Source organism: Pleurodeles waltl, chromosome 11 (genome assembly GCF_031143425.1).
Source record: "Pleurodeles waltl isolate 20211129_DDA chromosome 11, aPleWal1.hap1.20221129, whole genome shotgun sequence".
In the NCBI taxonomy this organism is placed as follows: Eukaryota; Metazoa; Chordata; class Amphibia; order Caudata; family Salamandridae; genus Pleurodeles; species Pleurodeles waltl.
Genome location: NC_090450.1, coordinates 677,506,699 through 677,528,980, shown reverse-complemented (window position 1 = coordinate 677,528,980; position 22,282 = coordinate 677,506,699). Strand labels below are relative to the sequence as shown.

The window sequence follows — 22,282 nt, the reverse complement described above, 5'->3', positions numbered from 1 at the left end:
TTTGTGAACTTTGCGTTTGGATTAGCTGACAGGCTCATGCCAAAGCAGAAAACCCTGGCTAAAGGCAAAACATGTTTTAATCTAAAAAAAGCACACATTGCCGTATCAGCCCTTTGCACTGAAGGGAGCTATTTTGAGTGTGAATGTGCTCCTCATGAAAAAGCAGAATACGGTTACTCACAGGGAAGTTAGCCAAAGGGTGAAGTGAGCTGACTAATTTATTGCTTCATGTTGTATGCTGTAGTGGGCAGCAGAAAAATGTGAATAACACAACAATAGACCAATTGATGAATATTGCTGCTGTAAGTCCCCATGGGAGACTATATTACATATATAATTTAAGTAAAATCAAAAGGTCTTGATTAACACCAGACCTAAAAAAGGAGACTTACAGATCAATGGAGAGATCTTCTCAAAATATGTTTTGTAAAGGACAGACCTCACTTTTGTGGCTTCATACTGAACGAACTTGTAAGTGTAGGTTTTTGCATCCACAATTTGCTCCAAGTCATACATTACAAGAACAGTATGGTTAAAAAAAAGAGAAGAAAAAAAAAACAGTGAGAGAGGTGCATACGGTGGAAAAAAAAAAGCTGGTTACTATTTTTACATATTACTGTCCATTGCATTGCACAGCGCAAAACGTGAAATCAGGACCAAAAATATATTTTTTGCTGGAGAACAGGGATGCTCTATGCTGCTGGGGTCTAACTGCTCTAGAGAAACCTGCCAGCATTCATGCCAATAGGCAGCTTCTACGATTTACGGTGCAGAAAACGTCTGCACGTCAAAGCCATGGATGTTTCAAAGATAGAGCCTAACAAGATGTTCGGATTCCTTCACAGCAAAAACATTAAATACGATGTACTTTGTACAATCTGATTTACTTCTGCTTTGAGATACCTTTTTAATTTCAGCTGGTTTAGCCATCAACATAGGAGCTGCAAGCCAAAACTCAAGCTTTTATTTAGATCCCACTACTGAAATCCCTATTGTGGCTAGATATGTGTGTATTTAAGTTTCAATAATCACAATAGGAGAGTTATTGACTGATGTGTAATTAGGAGAAAATGCAGATAACGTGTACATTTAGTCAATTTAGCAACGCTCTTCCTGCACTCCGTTACTATAAGAAGAATAAACAACTGAAACCAATGCCTGGATTACAGAAAAAAAAATCAAAAAACTGAACTACAATCGATAATCCCCAAGGCAAGAGCACTTGTTTTCCTGACTTCTACAGAATGAAAGATTAGGTCCGCTCTACCTGCTTAAGCAGGTTAGACAAACTCCTGCAACCGACTACCTTAATTGTGCTGTGCATTAGTTTCTGATCACAATAATAATTTCATGGACTACACTATTTGGAGATGTGCCACCAAGGGACTAGTCAGAAAATTAAAATACCCCCTCACGTCTAACCAAAAGCTCTGATGGTCCTAAGCAAGAGACGCAAGTGAGCCAGGCTCTCCCCAGAAGAGCACCCTTATGTTTTCCATCAAAGCATCTATTTTCATCCCTTCTCCCTTTCTTCCACCCACTTGCTGATATCCACTTTCCATTATTTTACATTTACATTCTGTCATCCATTCATTCTTTCATTCACCAGTCTTTCACCATTCCATCCATCCACTCCAGCCATCCAATCATCCATCTGTCCATCATTTCACTCATCTCTTTACCCATTCAGCCACCCACGCATCCTCTCACCCGTCTGCCCACACATGCATCATTTCCTACATCCACCCTTTCACCCATCCTTTCAGCAACTCACACATTCTTTCATCTATCCACCCTTTAAGCTGTCTTTTCGGCCATACACACATCCTCATTCCCCCATCCATTGTTTCATCCCTTCTTTCACTCACCCATCATTTTATCCGCCTTTCGCCCACTTATGCTTCCCTTCAACCAACCTTTCACCCACATATGCATCCTTTCATCCACCCTTCCTTTAAACCTTCCATCCTTTCCCATTTCTATCCACCCATCTTTTTTAAGCATGAATTATGATCTTTTGTCTGCAGAGTTGCAGACAGATGAGGCCCATAAAGAACCCCAACCCCTGCTGTTGCTGTTGAAGCAGGGGTTTTATGATGCCTGTGCTTCCCACTACCCTCAAAGGCAAATACATTCAAAGCAGTTCACTAATTAAGTTAATCGCTGATGGCAAGTTACTCACCTTCAGTAATACCTTATCTGGTAGAGACTATATAGCCGCATCTTTCTTACCTTAGAATATCCCCCAGGAGCCAGACTGGATCGAGAGATTTATCATCAATACCCTAGCCCTCCCATAGGTGGAGTCAGTCAGCTCTGCATTGTCTGTGCCAGAAGTGACGTGCACAGTGCCTCTATAGGCGCCAACCCAGCAGCAGTGACCTCAGTTCTTGATTCTTTTTCCTCACCATAAGCATGGAGCCAAGCTAAGGAAGGATGACTAGTGTGCCAAAAGTGATGTCCTAAAGAGCTCTTAATGCAGGAAGACAGTTCGCAGAATGGGGAGAGTCAGTAAGGAATCTGCAGCTCGAGTCGCTATCATATGAGGTGTTACTGAAGGTAAGTAACTTGTTCATCTGATAGAGACTTCTAGCCTAAGGTTCCTCACCCTGGAATAGATACCAAGTAAATCTCTCCCTGGATAAGGGTCTGCAGGCTGTCTTTGAATATGAAGTCCTGAAGGACTGACAGGCGAAGTGCCCATCTCGATGGACCGAACTATTGAGGCAGTAGTGTTTGGTAAACTGTGCAGTGATCCATAGCCACGGAAAGGGCGTAAGGTGGAATGCGGCTGTTGTGGGGCCACGGAAAACCCCAATGATCTAGTAGTGGAAATGAGGCACAATTGACCTTGGAGAAATTCAAAGAGACGGGTTCCTTCAAAGGGCATGTTCACGAGCGAGGCTTGGACATACCCCAGAAAAGTCAGTATTCCTTTACCGGGTGTGATGTCGAAGCACCAACAAAGAAGCAAGTGAGCAGTGAGTCGGTTGCATCCTACCTGTCAGCAAAAGCTTGGGAGAGTATGGCCCGGGCCTCATCCAGGACCATAGGCAGCACTTGCACGACCATATTCCACAGTATGGGAATAAAGGCCCAATAAGCATGGAGTGTTCACAGCCGGCATTGCCAGACTGGCGGAAGAAAAAATCCTCTTATGCAAGGTAATCAGCCTGTTGGATTCCCGATCCAGTGGTGCAGTAGGGAACGAGCCAGGATTAATTTGGGAACATGAGGCCTGCATCACCAGGCTATCCGGGGTAGAGTGATGAGAGAAGAAGGCTAGGTCCCCAGGAGCAGGGCAATGGCGATGAGCAATGTTCCTGTGCACAGGAGTGTCTGTGCAGGGCGTGGCCCAGAGCCCAAGCAGGATATCGGTGAAGGCTTAATTGAAAGATCATAAGGATTCTGATGTGGATACCCCCGAATGAAGCACTTCTGTGAAGACATTTGTTTTCACTTGAACCGTGGGTAGTGGCAGGTATAGGACCTCAGCCACCCTTCAGACCACCATCACAAAGGAAGCCTCTTACTCCAGAGCCACTGAGGGACGAGAATGGAGGCTGGTGAAGTGTCCTGGCCACTGGTGTCAGCCAGGTCTTTGTACCAATTGTCATCAGCTATGGACTCTGCTAGGGGGTCAGCGTAGGTATAGGGATCTCCAGATTCCCTCCATTTGTGCTCCTCAGTAAGCCCTTTAGCAAAACAAAGATCAGTCTTCAACTCAGGCCGTATGTGCCTGGTCAGCGCCAGAATGGACATCATGCGATGCAGGTCCGGCTTCGTATCAGGGTCAGGAATCACAATGGGTTTGGTGCTACCAATGGGCATTGGGAGCAGTGCAACTGGAACGGTCCCTGGAGGTCACGAAATTGCAGCTGATCCAGATTGACCCAATAGATCCTAACGGTTCGTCTGGTGCTGAGGGAGGACCCGCCGGCAGAGACCCTGTCGAAGACCCTCCCAATCCTGTGGAGCCCGAAGATGCTCCAGAGTGGTTTGACAGCTTAAAGATGAGGCTCATGGCCTAATAAAAGAGTTGGGCGGCTCCAGGAAAATGAAGGAAACCTGGAGCAGACCAAATTTACGATGCCAGGACCACCTGTGGGCGAGGTCAGGTTTTGTGGCACTGTTCCCTCAGGTCGTCTGAAGAACGGGGGCGACGCGGAAAACTCAAAGAGTGCTTTGACATCTTGAACTCGGTCTTATGAGACTTACCTGAAGAAGTCCTTGAGTGTGATGAAGACCAACGCGAAGGACTCCAGGAACAGTGCTAACACCCTCAACGCAAACAGGACCTGGAGTAGCGCAGAGTTGCATGGCAAGCAGCCAAGAGCTTCATGGCCCACTTGTAAATGGCCTTGGGATTTATTGTTTTGCACTCCGTACACGGGGCAGAGTCGTTGTCCCTCTCCAGGCACTAGATATGCCAAGTGAGGGTCCGTCACCAACATCTGTCATGAGAAGCGCCACAAGGTTTGAATCCGGTGGTTTTCTTTGGGGACATACCAAAAGATTATGGAAAGGCACACTAGACTCAGTCTGGGGAAGAAGGAACTGAAGTCAAAGAGCTGGGGTGGCGCCTTCACAGGCACCACACGCATGTCACTATTGGTGCAGTTAACACAGACTATGCCACGCGGAGCCGAATGTCACCACCTACTGGAGCAAGGGTATTGCTAAAAAAAATCTCCGGATACAGTCTGACACCTGGGGAATATTTTACGAGAGAGAGAGAGAGAGATTTTATGTGTGTGTTTTCTTACATGTACGTTTACCTACAGTATCTGCTGTTGACCTATTATATCTATGCACCGGTGTACCATAGGTGTCAATGTCTGTGCACACAGGCAACTACACAATTCAAGGGTAATGGCACTAAATCTTAAGGCTTAATATCTATATCTGAAGGTCTGTTCACAATTTTTTTTGTTTTTTACAAAAGTCCCTGCCGTTCACAATATTTTACTTCAGCACACCATAACACTTTACCAAACAGGAATCATGCTTAAGTTACCCCATCCATCAATCTCCAAGGCAATAGCAATTACTGGTTGACCAATCAGCAATCAGACACTATTTGGACACCTCCCTGTTGCTCTATAAAGGCCAAATATCTAGTTCATTCACTTACGGACACATACCTGGAGATAGCGGGATAGAAATCAGCATTTCTGTTACTGAGAACTATTGTTTCTGTGGGTTTTCAAAGCCTGTTTTCATTTCTATCACTTCACATGAGAGGCTGTAAATTGGTAAAGCAGAATTTACCTCAACCAAAGTTGGAACATGATAACAACTTGTTGTCAGCAGCTGACAGGATGGGAGCAAACAGATTGTGTGCACTAGTGCCCAAAGTTCTTGAAGTCTGACTGAAACCTGATAATGGAAACTGGTGGGCAAAATACGTCTACTATCATCAGAAACTATTGATAATCTTATAATATCAAAAGACTGAACAGATCTTAGCGGAAGAGGGGAGGCAGAATTCAGATCATCTAACATTATTCTTGCTTCTTAGTGCTTGAGCAGTCCATTGTGTTCTCCAGTAAGTCACAATACAAATTTAGAGAGTCAGAGGCAGCGACTGACAACATACGGTGGAGTGGCTGCAGTGCACTTACTCTAGAGACAAGCGCATTCCCCTGTCAAAGTCTCAAATGCAGCCGACATCTTGGAATAATAATGCACAACTAAATTAGTGAAGATTTATGCAGATTATAATTCAGGGGCTTAAATGAATGGCACATATTTCTTTTCAAATTATGAAAGGCTGCAACCAACTTTCAAATTCTGGCTTTGCGTAATGAATTATATCAAAGATATCACAAAATTCACCTGCGTCGAGACAAGATGTGGGACACTATAAGAACCAGTCTGCAAAAAAAATCCATATTCACAACACCTGAACTTCTAAAAGTGTTGGTCCACTGCAAGTGATGTTAGTGCTCCCACCAAATGATTTTCTGCACCCAGAACAGAACAAAATTAGTCCAATTTAAGAATCAGGTTTACTCCAGCTGGTAGTAACTTGATATGTACCACAGCACTAAAGAAACTTCAAAAACAACACTGTTTTTAGTTTTAAAGTCTGATACGTCCTCTTCACTATAATGTGGGAAGAAATGAACCAATACAATTAAACTCTCGTGAATACTGTCACACCACAAACAACTGTTTGACAGACCTCCTGCAGAAACATCTGCCAATATTCAAAATTAATGTACCACGTCACCAAATTTGATATTAGGCGTGACGGTAAGCAACGCTACCATCCAAGGCAGATAAGTGTAGTGGGAAAATCTTTAGCAGGTCACCGTAAAGCCCCCGTGGGCAGACAGTCATAAAGAATCTCCCTTCAAATCTGGTTCCGTCTCCACTTTATTTTTCTGAAGCAGTAATGTTTGTATGTGATAGTTAGACGCAATGGGTTCAACCTGAGACCAGCTCTCCAGGTGAGAGGATTCTGCACTGTGACAAAGGTCTTAAGGCATGATAAAATTCTGGGGCCGTAAAATTTAAATAAGACTTGGAAATAGGCTGCACATTCAACAATTTAATCAAGATGTGCAGTGAATGAATATGGTACTTAATGCAAGCACAAAATGAAATACAGGATACTGCTTACTAAAGAAGACATGCAAGTCCCTGCATACGTTCCATAGAGGAGAGAAAAAGGACGGGTGTTAAAAAGGATACAATGAATAAAACACACGTAATAAAATACAGAATTAAAATGGTTCTAAAATGATCAAGTTCAGTGCAAATTACATCTGCACTGAATTTGAAAGTGCCTGTATAATCAACTTATTTGCATTTGGGACACTGGTATAGCATGTCAAATCAGAAAGACTGTCCACTCAGAGGTCCAGACTGCCTGAACATCGACCTTATGGAATTACACCTCCATATGAACTCCAACATAAATCTCGGCCCACTTAAATCGAGAATCAAAGTTTTTACTCCAAATCAACGTGGGCTGTAGTCAATCCTGCAAGATGAGGGATCAGGGTTTTGCTGGCTTTAGTAATTTAAAACAGGTTTACACAATTTTGTAAGGAGCTACTTCTGTGAGTAAGAATTTTTATAAACTCTATTTGTGATTAGATATTTCTGCAAGCTGTGTTTTCATAAGGAACAGGTATCCATTATTTTCAGAAAGTAACCACCACTAGGGTATAGATGATTAGGTAACACAATTGACAGAACTGGCACAGCTAATTAACTTGACGTAGCAAGGTCTTTGCATCGCTTCAAAGTCCTCATCCACAAATGTCTACGTTTATGACTTTCAGTTCACTTATGACATGGTCTTTTTTCTTATTAGCCATAATATGCAAACAATATGCAATGGAAATCGAATAAAGATTTGGACAGAGCGAATATGTTCAGTGCTTTGGTTGGCCAAAAGGTTCTGGGGAGCGGAAGTGGCTTATTCTATTGGAATGCTTCACATTTGAAGTCTTTAATGATACACAGGACAGGGTCTTTACCCAGTAAGCGAACATACCCATGTGCAACGTATCCGTACACATTTTCTTTTTATAGTGTGTACTTTCGCATCACGTTTTCACGGAGATTTTGTCACTAAAACAAATCTACAACTGAGATTGCTGTACTGAGACTTCACCACAAAGTTAGGTTCAAAGAATAGATATTTCAATGCACTATTACTCCCTCGTGTCCGTCCATCTAGTCCAAGTAATGAAAACATGAGGCATTCTTTCTCAGACAGCTTATCACATTACAGATTAGAAAGACTTTTTTCGCTCTCCGTTCTGTGGGTGTAAAAGAATGACTCTCCGTTGACTAGCCCCCGTATCTCATCGACAGGTTTACCACTGATACAGTAACTTTATTTTATCACGTCTTCAATTACTGTAATATTTTACACTTGATTTCAGATGCATTTGTTTACCCATGCAACAAAGTGGGTGACCAGCGCTGTCAACATCGGGTGTCGGAACTTGTTTTCAGATGACTTGCTTGTCTGGCAGTCGTGGCCCATCTGGATTGCACGGGCCGTCGATATGCTCCCCGCTCATGTGCAGTGCTGGGAGCCCTAGTTTGTATTAGCGATAGGGCCGTTTGAGAGTTCAGTCTGCATGGTATTTCTGCCTGTGGCTGTGCTGCTTGCCAGCGCGTCAGGCGCGAGGAGGCATCATTGACATCTTTATCTCTGGTATTGTTGCGTGGTGGGAATTCAGTAGAAGAATGACGCTGGAGGACTGTCATGATGGAGCCAAGGGAGGCTACTGCTAAGCACAACCATATGGAGTCTGTGCAAGAGGTGGAAGAAGAAACACTTAGGAATTGTAGGCAGAATTTACAGGCACCAACCAAAGAAGCGGTGAATACGGCCTTAGAGGAACCCTCTGCTAATGACTGAGGAAAGATCCAGAAGATGAACAGGATGACCAGAAGGGGAAGTATGTTCAAGGCTCCCACCTTCTTAAGCACACAAGAGACAGCCTGGGGTTTGAAGAGAAACCTGACCAGGAAAAAGGTTTCTACTTTCAGTATAGTGAAATACAGATGGATGATGTCCTATTCTATGAGCTGATTATGCAGATACTCTTTAAGGAATGGAAAGGTATTTTAAAAAATCTTCTATTTTACGGGCTCTTCATAAAAGATATCTACTGGGGGAGTTTTGAGACGGACTTTCCACAATCCCGGAAAGTGAATACAATTCTAGTCTCCATGGGATTTACATTTCTCTGGCTGCAAAGGATGCTACATTATTGGATGTTGTTGATGGGAAGGGAGAAGCAGCGCCTAAAAGGTGATTTTCTGCAGCTAATTTCTCCATTACAGTCAATACCAAATAGCTTATGTAACTCAGGTTTTTCTCAAAGGTGTTCAAGAACTGTTTGAGTGCCTTCAAGATAATGCAGACTCCACTCCTACACTGTTCAACATGAAACTTTTGGCAAAGTTATTTTCTGATATATCCTTTAAGAGTTTGTGGGCACCTTCATCCGCTGCAGGGCTGGCAACTGCAAGGCGTCTCCTCCACTGGATGAAGTGTTGGAAGCTAGATGCACCACAAAGAGCCCTAATTCAGAAGTTGCCATTTAAGGGTCAAAAACCTTTTGTGGCACAGTTTGAGGGCATGGTACAAAGGGCTTCTAAAAAAAAAAAAGAAAAAAAAAAAAAAAAGATTCTGAGACCTCTTGAAAGGAATTCTGGTAAAAAAGAATGTCAGCCCCTGAAACAATAGGAATAAACGTTCCTTTCGTGGTCCAGCTGCGTTCGCCAACAAAACCAGACCAACCGCTTTACAAACTCAAGAACAATGGGAGAAATTACAATGTTGAGATGGGGGTAAGGTTACGGCTGTTTTACTAGCAGAAAGAGACATGTATTTCGGACATCTGAGTCATAAACATTGAAAAAGGGGTACTCCATTCCATTCTCCAAAGAACTCCTTCATGTCGGTTTCTTGTTACGTCAATGCCAAAAGAAGTTTTAAAAAGAGACTTTATGCCTCAAGGAGTCCAGGCACTGGTGGACAAGAAAGCGGTGGTACCAGTTCCAACCCAGAGGAAGCAGATTTTATTATTCTCTCCTTTTAGTACCAAAAGTATACAGGTTTCATCCAGTGCTAGATTTAAAGGTCTTAAACACGTTTTTGCAAGTGGAAACCTTTCGAATGGTGTTGCTCCAATCCATTATTCCTTTGATAGTAAAATGAGATTTTCTCACAACATTAGATCTGCAGGAAGTATAATTTTATGTCCAAATACATCAGGACAGCCAGCAATTTCTCCATTTTGCAATCGAAGATCAGCATCTAAGGTTACAAGCTCTTACTTTCAGTTAGTGATATCACCAAGAGGCTTTGCAAAGGAACTTAACTCCTGTTGTTGCGTACCTGCAGTTGTGTGTGGGTCACTATCTTTCCCTACTTAGGTGACTGGTTAGTGACCACCTCATCCTTTCTTAAGGCTTAGGAAAGTGTAGAGAAGGTGACCAATGTGCTGCAGAGATTGGGGTTTGTCATCAATCACCAGAAGCCAAAACTCTGTCCCGCGCAGTCCAAGAGATTTATCAGAGCCATGTTCCACACAGAGAAGGGGTGTTTCTATCTCCTGCAGGACAGATATATGACCATTGAGAGCAAGGTGGCCCCCTAGTTGGACCAACTGGGTCTCTCACAAAGCGGGGGCTCGAGGTCATTGGGACTGAAGAATGCAACAACTGCAATGGTACAGTGGGACAGTTTCCACAAGAAACCTCTTGTAAATCAAGTGCTTCACTGATAGTCTCCAAGATCCCAGAATTACGAACACATGATTCCGGTTACTCCTCACATTGGTCACCTTCTGCAGTGGAGGCTGTTAGAGGACAATCTGTTCAAAGGCTTCGTGCTTCCACTACCACCGCCAATCCAGCTAACTACCAACGCCATCTTTGCGGTTACTGGGGGCACTGATGTCTGTGTCAAGAGGGTAGTATCTCCACCTCCTGATCCATCCATTCCGTCTCAGTCCCCCATCATGCCAATGATCCAGCCTTGACACTTAAAATTGACAGCTTGGAACTTGAGAGGGTGAATTTACAAAAATGGGGGTGTTCGCAGCAGGCTGAATACATATCTGTGCCTAGTTTTAAGATATTAAGAGTTCCTCATAGAGGGCTTTGTAAAGGGCCTGTCTCCCTCCATGTTTGGCTCTCAATGGGCAACTGTAATAGCTTTTAGGATAGATCAGGATGGGTATGCTGTCTCACCGCTGGTGAGAAGGCTTTTGAAGAGTTTCCAGTTAGGAAGTCCTCCGTACCTTCTCCAGTTCCAATTTGGGATATCTCAGGTGTCTTAAAACGTAATCCATTTGAACCTTTGAAAGAAATTGATTTGGGGTAGTTATCTTCCAAGACTGCTTTTGTGGTGGTTATCACTTTTGTAAAGCGATTGGGAGACTTAGGACCATTGTTGATTTCGTATCCCTACTTGAAATTTTTCTCAGATACAGTTGTACTGAAGTTGGATCCTAAATTTGAAATTCAAGGTTTCATTTGACTAAGGAGATTATTTTTCTCTTACCATCAGCTGATTATCCTCGGGTTCCTTCTCCCATAGATGTTAAATGTGTATTGCTCATGTATCTACATCACACATAAGATTTCAGGGTGTCAAACTCCTTAATAATTTCCCGCAGGTGCAGTCTGGCACCTTGCTCTTCAGGCGTGTGTGATACAGGGGCAGGGTTATTCTTCCACTCACACAGATTGGAGGGATAAGAAAGTAAGAAGGTGATGGGCTATTTTGATTAAAACGAAATAAATATTTGGGTGAGGGTTTTTTAATACTGTTACAATTATAACTTAGAATTAATTTGAGGGTTGGGACAGACAGTTTTAGGAAAAGAGTAACAGAAAGTGCTTGGTTAAGGAAAAGGTCATAGCAGACAAGGCTTAAGGTTACAGTAAATGCTAGTTGCTAAAAAAAACAAAAAAAGTTACCAAAAGTGCTAGCATTATTACAGTTAGGGTGAGATTAAGAAATGGAAAACACCATTTTCACTGTGAAGGCCATCGCTCCATGGTCAGTAATACGTTCATTTTAAGAGTAGCTGTGAGAGATTAGTTGTGGCAATTTCTAGTGCTGATGTTCTTCGTTGTGACAGTGATCTGGTATCACCTCCATTTCATTACTGACATGCAGGAATCAGTGAAATGACCAGTCACCTGCTTACACAAAAGGCTTTTATGGCATCTTGCGGTAATCACTTTGCATTTGTAATACTGGCTGTAGTGCTGCTGCTGCTAAAAATCTTGGTTCTACTGCTAATTCGGGGTGGTTCAGTGATCTAAAGAAATAGCTTCTTCCTCTGCTTACTCAGCGTCAGAAATCTTCCCAATACTTGAAAAATACACTTTGACAACCGTCTCTTAATCACTGCTACAATACTGACTTTTCGAATAAGAACATTAATGTAATCTAAGGAGTCCATATAAAATAAAATGTGGAATAAATACTGTGGTTAGCATACTGTGCTTCTGATAAAGAGCCTATCAGCATAAGAAGACGTGTTTAAAAAATGTAAACATGTTGCTGTAAAACACACAAACTACTGAAAAGGACAAAAAACAAAATGGCTACTTCTTAAATAAAAATGTGAAAAAATGTATACAGTTGAATATACTTTTCTTTTTTTAAATCGTAAACTTTCACAGTGAGTTTCAAGCTTCCCCATGCTACAGGCTGCAAGACCCTCAAGAAGGTGACTGCAAAAAAACACTTGGAAATGTGTGTCAAAGCAGGGGTGTATGGCTTTAAAAGATATTGTGTCCGTTTTCCACAATAAATCAGAGTGCACGGCCAAAAGCAGCAAGACAGAAATAATATATTCTCAATGGTCACATGCCATGCACTCCAATGCATCCATGCGCAAACATCTCCCAGCAGAACTAGCTTCTGTTCCCCACCATCAAACACTGTCACAGCACAAGTGACCACGGCCTAATGTTAGACTGGACAGGAGAACTGGATTGGCGAGATCAACCGAAGGGCCTTTTAATATATTCAGCGTCCTTCGCTTCTGAATGAGGTGATGTAACCTGGACACAGGGTGAGGAATGCTCCCCTTCTCCCCCTACCTTCATGCAGAGCAGGGGTTGCAGGAGCAAATTACATCCGCTCGATAATAAACCCCTGAGTATATCCAAAAGGGAGGGCAGTAGCAACACTGTCTACTTCTTAAATCCACAGAGAACACTTGTTTATCCCTCGAGTACAACTATTCTCATCACTGGGGAGTATAAATGAAACCCATTAATAATAAGGATTTAAAAGTTAACACCGACTTCCCTTTTATGACCGAACCAGGTAAAGGATGTCCTTGAGATTTTTCAGCATGCCCAATAACATACTGGTCTGAGTGAACTCCACACATCGTCTGCCTCAGTCTTTGCAAGGGCATCACACCTTCTAATTTCCAAATATATATTTAGGTATAAATATATATATATATACATATAGAAATATATGTGTGTTTGTGTGTGTCTGAGAGTGTGCTTGAAAAAAACATCTAAAAAGTAAAAACACAAATGCAGACATTGGTAAAAATGCCAACGTAATGCTAAGGGATGCCTTGCTATTGTATTAAGACGGGCAGGTTGGGGAATCTTGCGCCGGGCACGGTGGCGGCACCTTACGCCTCCTCTTGAAGTTCGGGCAGCATCCCCTTGTCCATTAGGTGCCCCCTTAACGTGTTGAAGATGTGCAACTGCTGGTCGGGCCGCAGGGTTAAAAACTGCTGGATCAGTTTGCTTGGGTTGGGTCCCCTGAAATGCAAAGAAAACACGTGTGAGCATCTACATAAAACACATTGATTTCAACAAAGGGTAGATGGCCTTTCATGTGCATGCAGCTTTCCACAGTTTGAATGTATTTTTCCACACCCTGGAAAACACTACATTAATTTACGGAAATCACAAAGGTGGCAGAAATTACTTCACATGCTGTTGACTTTCCAAATTACACCAAGAGATGACATTCAATGACATCACAGAAAGTTACATCACTAGACTTTTGAGCTGGTGACATCACAGAAATTGACACCATCTAAAGTTAATATAAATCACAGTAAGCGTAAAACAAACCCTAGAAAGTCGTAGGGGTTATTTAGAGTTAGGCAGCTGCAAAATATATGCTAAAAGTTGGCAGCTGCTCCGTCAAGAGTGTATAACCATGTAGGTGTCTGCCCTATTTAGAGTGTATACTTATGAATGCACACAAAAAGGATGGATTTTTGGCACACGTTCCACATACGCAAGACTAAAAAACAAAAATAAAAATACAAAAAAACAAACTAAAGTAGATAAAATTGTATTTCATTGATGAACCATTTATTCTCTGGGATGGCAGCCACTGTATGCCTCTGTTGGGGCCATGAAACACATGCTAAGAAAGAAGATGTAGCAAGAATTGATCACCTTACAAGCAGCCAAAGGAACCAAAGTCAGAACAATTAAGCAACAGTGGAGTAAGTGGGACATGCAGATGAGGAAAATAAAGTCTTTCAACGTCTTGGTTTGGCAAAGTGGAATTGCAAAAAGCTAGTAGAGGATCATGACCATAGATAATAGACCCATGTCATAGGGTTCCAGAGTTTAGAATAGAAACTGCACAAATGCAAGGTTAAAAGTTTTGACCTTTGTGTTTTTTTAAGAAACAAGCCGGTTTTACTACTCCTATACTATTTTACATCTTTTTTAAGCCCATTGCCTATGCCATGATATGCCGAAGTACCAGACATCAAACATTATGAAAGGTCATAGTTTGTCCAGATGTTGGTGCCATGTGCTAGAAATATGTCTATCATAAATGCAGATACGGTGATAGAAGGAGGTGGGCAACCATGCAGTAATTTACTGAGGTGAGTTTGGCAGCTCAGCTATTACACTGCAGTGAAGAACAAGTTACCTTCGGTAATGCCTTTTCTGGTAGAGACAATACCCAGTTGCAGATTCCTTACCTTTGAATTTCCCCCGGGCAACGGACTGGATCCGGAGATTTTTCTAGAGCAATACACCCCTGTGCGCCATTAGGTGGTGTGGATCGGCTCTGCGTTCGTCAGCCATGCCAGATAGGACGCTGCAGTTCCTGTATAAGCGCCACCTCGGCAAGCTGACGTCAGTTTCTTTTACCAACTTTCCACGCCAGAAGCGCAAAGCCATGAAGAATACGGACTACTGGTATATCAAAACTAAGGCACTGAGTCCCTGCCCCTAGAAATCAGTTTGCAGATAGGGGAGGATAGGAGGTTCAGTAAGGAATTGCAACTCAATATTGTCTCTACCAGATAAGGCATTACCACAGGAAAGTCGTTTGTTCATGTGATGGAGACTTCTAGCTACAGATTCTCTACCTTAGAATAGATATCCAAACAATACCATCTCCGGAGGTGGCTCTGCGAACGAAGATCATACTAGAAAGTCCTGCAGGACCAAACATGGAAAGTTCCCGTCCTGTCCCTACAGACCGGACAGTCGAGGCAGTAGTGTTTGGTAAACATTTGCAGGGGTGCCCGCATTGCGGCCTGACATATCAAGGAATGGAACTCTGCCTCCTAACACAGTGGCCAGAGCTGTGGCTCAAGAAGAATGAGCATGCAAACCCTCAGGGGGTTGCATTTTGGCCTCTGCCCAGCAGACCTAAACGCAGAGGATGACCCATCAGGAGAGGGCCCGCTTCTGCACTGTCAGACCTTTCTTCACAACCACATAACCAACAAAGAGGTGATCATGCATCCAGAAGTCTTTGATATGACAAAGGTAGAACGCCAACGCTCTTTTTGGGTACAGGCGGTGGAGTCCCTCCTCTTCCTTTTGAAGGATGTGGGGGTTGCGTAAAAAGTAGTGATGGATTACCTACATGAAAGGGCATAACCAATTTTGGCAAAAGGAAGCCCTAGTACGAAGCACCACTTTATCAGGAAAGATGGAGAGGTACGGTGGTTTAGATGACAATGCCTGCAGCTCACTCACCCTGCTGGCAGGTGTAATGACCACAGGAAGGCTACTTTCAAAGTGAGAAGCTTGAAAGGACAGCTGTGGAGAGGCTTGAAAGAAGCGCACATCAGTAAGTTCAAAACCAAATTCAGATCCCATCAACGCATAACAAATGGGGATGGAGAAAAGAGGTGTGTAAAGTCTTTGAAGAACCAATTAATAATAGGAGATTTAAACAAAAAAGGTTTATTAGGCAACATAGAAAATGCAGAAATAGACAAATAACCTTTGAGAGTGCCCTGCTGGGTCACAGAAATTATAAACAGGACCTCAGAAAGAGGGGCAGAAAGCGGGTTAACAGACTTGTCTGTGCCCCATGCCACAAATTTCTTCCAATGGCAGGCTTATACAATTTTGATGGAGGGACGCATGGCTGTCAAGATTACGTTACAGAAATCGGGCAGAAGGTTGAAAGCTGTTAATTATTGCCGCTCAATCTGCAAACAAAAAAGCGGAGAGTTGACAGGTTCGGGTGCAGAATGCTCCCCTGCTGCTTTGACAAAAGATCCTCCCAGAGGGGCAGTCTGATCGGAGGATTGATGGCCTTGCTCCAAAGCTTGGGATACTAGACTCTGTGCCCAGTCTGGTGCCACAAGGATTCCTTAAGCCAGGTCATTTTTGATCTTGTTGAGAACCCTGGGTTGAAGTGGTATGGGCAAAAAGGCTAACAGGAGGCCTGATTTCCACTTGATACGAAAAGAATCTCTGAGTGATTTCCGCCTTGGAAACTCCCATGTGCAAAACTGCTGACTTTGCACGTTCTCTGCAGAGGCGAACAGATCTAATCAAGCATCTCCCCACTGCTGAAAAAGACCTTGCACCACCTCCGGATGGAGACGCCATTTGTGATTGGCTAGACATTTTCGGCTGAGTTTGTCTGCTCTGGCGTTCAGTCAGCCCACAAGATGTTGACTCACCAGGCATAAATACCCTGCTATTGCAGCCACATCCAGAGGCACAGAGCCTTTTGTCCACGACCCCACCCCGCCCTGCTTGCTGCAGTACCACATGGCAGTGGATCTTCAACTTGATAGAATAAATGCTTTTAATGCTAGTCAGATTGCCCAGAGCTCCAACAGGTTGACGTGGAGTCTGGTTTCCTCCGGAGACCAGATTCTTCTGATTTCCACCTCTCCCCCATGGCCACCCCATCCCAGGAGTGACTCATCTGTTACTACTGTCAGATCTGGTTGGGGAAGGGAGAAGGATCTGCCTCTGAGACAATTGTGATTCATTAACCACCACTGCAGTTCTTTCACAGTTCTCTCTGAGATCTGGACCTTGTTGGAGAGATTTCCCTGAGGCTGTGCCCAGTGGAACTTCAGGTTCCACTGCAGAGCCCACATATGCCATCTGGCATATGTCACCAGCAGGATGCAGGTAGGCAATGAGGCTCAGCAGCCTCAGAGTCATTCTCACCGAAATCCAGGACAGGGGCTGAAACATCAGTATTATAGCCTGAATATTCTGGACTCGCCACCGGGGAGGATGAGCCCGAAAATGCACTGTGTCGAGAACAGCTCCGATGAAAGAGAGTGTCTGAGAGGGAGTCGGGTGTGACTTTAGCACGTTTATAGTGAAACTCAGCAAATGCAGGAGGTCCGCCGTAGTCTGGAGTGGCAGATGACAGCCTGGAGCGAGCCCGCCTTCAACAGCCTGTTGTCGAGATAGGGGAAGACTGGAACCCCTGATCTGTACAGATGAACTGCGACCTCCACCATCACCTTGGTGAACATCCGAGCAGCGCTAGTAAGGCCAAAAGGGAGCACAGTGAACTGAACGTGCTCATGGCCTACCGAGAACCACAAGTAATGTCTGTGGACAGGCAGGATGGGAATGTGAAAATAAGCATCCTGCAGTTTCAGCGCTACCGTCCAGTCTCGGGTCCAGGGCAGATACAACCTGAGCCAGAGTGAGCATCTTGAACTTCTTCTTGAGGCAGAAATTAGGGGACCTCAGGTCTAGGATAGGTCATAGGCCTGGTCTTTTTTGGGTAGCAGAAAGCAACCACAACCTTCTTCTGGGGCAGGAACCCTCTCTATGGCTTACTTGGTCAAGAGAGCCGTAACTTCGTTGTGGAGAAGGGACAAGTGATCTTCCGTCATCTGATCACAAGATGGTGGCATGGATGGAGGGGTAGCCTCGAAGGGGAGGGGGTAGCCTCTTCAAACTATCTGCAAAACCCACCTATCTGACATGGTGGACTGTCAGCAGAGCAGGTGATGGCGGATCTTGCCTCCAACTGGTCCGAGGTGGGGTAAAGTCAGACTAGGAAGGCGTAAAGGCTGCTGCAGGGGGTGGGGGGAGAACTGTTCCGACCGCTAGCTCCCTGATCCATGAGGTCGGTGGATCCCACACCCTCAAGCACGCAGAGGCTGGGCACCATGCATGCATAGTGGCTGGCATGGAATGGATGCAGTTAGAGGCCCCTTTCTTAGCCACGAAAGGGGCAAAAGGCATACTGAAGGGGACGAGGGGCCGTCACAAGGCCCAAGGACCTGGCCATAGCCCAAGAATCCTTGAAGCGCTTGAGCTATAAGTCCGCCCTGTCTATGAGGAGAAGGGTGCCATCAAAGGGTATGTCCCTCAAAGTAGCTTGAACATCCCCTGAAAAGCCAGAAGCCTTCAGCCAGGCGTGGTGCCTCAGGGCCACTGTCAATGAACCCACTGCTCCTAGCGAGTCGATCGTGTCCAGTCTACAACGGATAGTGAACTTTGCTGCATCTCTCCCATGCGAAAGTACAGCCCGGGCCTCCTTCGGGACCTGTAGCAACACTTATGCAACCGTATCCCACAGCATATGGGAATAACAGCCCAAAAGGCATGCAGTGTTCACGGACCACAATGCTAGGCTGGTGGTAGAAATAAAAACGTCATCCCAAGTGTGTCCAGCCTTTTGGATTCCCTACCCGGAGGTGCGGAAGGAAAGGTGCCCTGGGAAGCGGAGGCTTGGATAACCAAACTCTCAGGGGTGATCTGATGCATTAGAAAACGTAGGTTCCCTGGAGCGGGGCGATAGCGGAGGCAATTGTCCTGTTCACAGGAGCTCCTGTACCCAGTAGGAGATCCGTGAGGGCTTCATTAGATAGGAGCATGGGTTCTGAGAAGGAAGCTCTAGGTTGAAGCACCTGTGTCAGGAGGTTAGTTCTGACGACCACCGAAGGCAACTCAAGAATCAGGGCCTCAGCTGTGTTTCTCACCACCATAGAACAAGAATCTCCCTCCTCTGTAGCCACGATAGGGGGAGAAAGCTTGGCAATATCTGGAGAAGTATACAGTCCGCTGGATTCACCCAAGACTGTATGCCAGTCCATAGGTGTTAGAAATGGGATCTTTGGTTGGCAGTCAGGTTACCCCCTGTCCAAGCAAGGACCCTCACTTTAGTCAGGGTAAAGGAGAATCACCCTCAGCTAACCCCTGCTCACCCCCTTGGTAGCTTGGCACGAGCAAGCAGGCTTAACTTCAGAGTCTAGGTGTAAAGTATTTGTACCAACACACTAACTCAGTGAAAACACTACAAAATGACAACACAGGTTTAGAAAAATAGGAAATATTTATCTAAACCAAACAAGACCAAAACTACAAAAATCCAACATACACAAGTCAAGTTATTAATTTTAAAAGCAAAAGTCTTAAATCCTTTTGTAAACTGTAAAAACACTGTTAGCGTTGAAAAGTACCAGGGTAGCGTCAAAATAACACGCACAGATGAGAGTGCGTAGAAAAAGGTTAGCGATGCGTCGATTTCTCATCCGCGAGACTGTGTGTTGTTTCTCCTTCTCTGGCCGGGTCGGCGTGCGCCGTTTTTCCTCTCCGCAGGAGAGTGATGTGTTGATCCGGCCAAGCACTCGGGTCTGGGCAGGTGTTGCGTTGTTTTTCCGTGCCCAGCAAGGTTTGTGACGAAAATCCTGTCCCACGGTATCAGCAAAACCGCGCTGTGTGGGTTGCGATATTACCAGCCTCCGTTAGCAGTGTGGCATGTCATTTCTCCGGTCGCTTGCGTCGATCTTCTAGCGGCGCTGCAGGTGGAGCATCGATTTCACCCGTGAAGCCGGCGGCGCATCATTTCTTCAGCCACGTCTCAGAGGTTGCGACAGAAATTTCCCCGCACATCGGTCTGTGCATGGATTTTCAAGCTTGGTCTGCCAGCTTTACCTGTCAAGGCCCCAGGGACTGGATGGGGCACCACATGGCAGGGCAGGAGTCTCAGCAGAGAGCGCAGGTGCTGGCAGGGGAAGTCTTTGATGGCCCGAGACTTTAACAACAGGCGGCAAGCTCAGGACAAGCCCTTGGAGATTTCTTCACAAGCAGGAATGCACAACAAAGTCCAGCCTTTGTCCCCTTTCACCAAGCAGAAGCAGCAACTGCAGGATAGCTCCACAAATCACAGCCACAGGCAAGGTAGCACTTCTCCTCAGCTTTTCAGCTCTTCTCCAGGCAGAGGCTCCTTTCGATTTCCAGAAGTGATCTAAAGTCTGTGGTTTTGGGTGCCCTTCTTATACCCATTTTGGCCTTTGAAGTAGGCTTACTTCAAAGGAAAGTCTCTCTTGTTTGTGAAATCCTGCCTTCCCCAGGCCAGGCCCCAGACACACACCAGGGGGTTGGAGACTGCATTATGTGAGGGCAGGCACAGCCCTTTCAGGTGTGGGTGACCACTCCTCCTCTCCCTCCTAGCACAGATGGCTCATCAGGATATGCAGGCTACACCCCAGTTACCTTTGTGTCACTGTCTAGAGAGAGGTGCAAACAGCCCAACTTTCAAACTGACCCAGACAGGGAATCCACAAACAGGCAGAGTGACAGAATGTTTTTTTTTAAGCAAGAAAATGCTCACTTTCTAAAAAAGGCATTTTCAAACACACAATTTTAAAATCAACTTTACTAAAAGATGTATTTTTAAATTGAGCTCAGAGACCCCAAACTCCACGTCTCTCCGCTCCCAAAGGGTATCTACGCTTTATTCATATTTAAAGGCAGCTCCCATGTTAACCTATGAGAGGGATAGGCCTTGCAACAGTGAAAAACAAATTTGGCAGTATTTCAATGTTAGAACATATAAAACACATTAGTATATGTCCTACCTTAACCATACACTGCACCATGTCCATGGGGCAACATAGGGCCTGCCTTAGGGGTGTCTTAAGTATAAGAAAAGGGAAGGTTTAGGCCTGGCAAGTGGGTACACTTGCCAAATCGAACTGGTAGTTTAAAACTGCACACACAGACACTGCAGTGGCAGTTCTGAGCCAGCCACGTTTACAGGGCTACTAATGTGAGTGGCACAACCAGTGCTGCAGGCCTACTAGTAGCATTTGATTTACAGGCCCTGGGCACCTCTAGTGCACTGTACTAGGGACTTACCAGCAAATCAAATATGCCAATCATGGAAATCCAATTACAGACACATTTTATATAGAAGCACTTGCACTTTAGCACTGGATAGCAGTGGTAAAGTGCCCAAAGTAACAGAAACAGCAAAAACAGAGTCCAGCACACATCAACAACCTGGGTAACAGAGGCAAAAAGTTAGGGGAGACCATGCCAAGGATGCCAAGTATAACAATAGGTTCCTGGATCTGGAATTCTAAAGGGTCCAGTGATCCCTCCCATTCCTCATCGTAACCTAGCCCATAGCAAAGGGGCTCATGAGGCGACATACGAGACAAGGCTCCTGCCAGCCTCAGAGTATGTGTTGTACGATGCCCATCCGGCTCTGTGTTGGAGTCAGGGATAAGAAGGAGGATGGTGCCACCCGTGGGTGGCGCTGGGAGCATTGCAACTGGCACAGGGGAAGGTCTGAGTGGTACAACTGACATCAGTCCGGCTTCAGAACTGGATCCATGGGTGCCCCTCAGTGCCGAGGCCAAAGCTGCCAGCGCAGAACCCGAAGGGGCCTCTTCTGACTCCAGGGGCCCAAAAGAGCTCCAGTGGTGTTGGACTGCCCAAAAATGAGTTTTATGGCCTCATAAAACTCTATAAGTTGGGCAGGGGTCACTCTGGCTCCCAAGAAACTCAAGGAGGTGCGAAATCAGCCTAGGCACAGGCTCCATAGAGCGATGCCTAGAACGTCAATGCTGTCTTGTCTCATCGGCTGACAGACGAGGAGAAGTCAAAGAACACTTTGACTTCTTAGAGTTCTGTTTGTGCCTGAACACCTCAAGGACTTGGAGTGGGACGACGATGATGTATGACTCAGTGACCGATCCCTGGACCTTCCACCTTCCTCTTGACCGTGATCTTGACTTGCAGAGTCGCACATTGGACTTCCAACAGCTTCAGGGACCGCTCCCTCAAAACCTCCGGATGCATGAACCGACTCTTGAAGCATGACTTTGGGTTATGGTCGCGCTCCAGGCCTAAAGAAGCACGAGGTGCGGATCCGTAACAGACATCACCCAATGACAGGAACCGCAGCGCTTGAACCCAGTCTTCCTCAATGACATCCTCGATGCACCAGAATTTGAAATTTTGAAACAATCTTCGACAAAAAGCTGAAAAAAAGGCAGTCAAAAAATGAAAACGGTAGCTCTCTTCAGATCAGCGCTTGCTGGCGCAGATAGAAAATGACTGATGTTAGCGTGCCGGGGTGGCACCTATATAGGAACCGGGATGTCATATAAGGCACAGATGAAGCAGATGACTGACACCACCCAACGGCTCGCAGGGGTACTGCTCAAGAAAAATTGCCAGATCCAGGCGGATGCCAAAGGGAAATTCAGAAGTAAGGAATCTGCAACTAGAAGTTTCTATCGGATGTGTTGTT

At 45.0% G+C, this 22,282-nt stretch overlaps 1 protein-coding gene across 1 annotated transcript in view; it reads right to left on the bottom strand.

Annotated features, from left to right (window-relative positions):
• Positions 1–12,332: 12,332 nt before the first annotated feature.
• CDS2 (CDP-diacylglycerol synthase 2) overlaps positions 12,333–22,282 on the bottom strand; it is a 260,698-nt gene continuing 250,748 nt past the window's right edge. Inside the window, exon 13 of the mRNA XM_069214178.1 lies at positions 12,333–13,290. Coding sequence (XP_069070279.1) covers positions 13,158–13,290 — 133 coding nt within the window. The 3' untranslated portion in view covers positions 12,333–13,157. The remainder of the gene's footprint in view (positions 13,291–22,282) is intronic.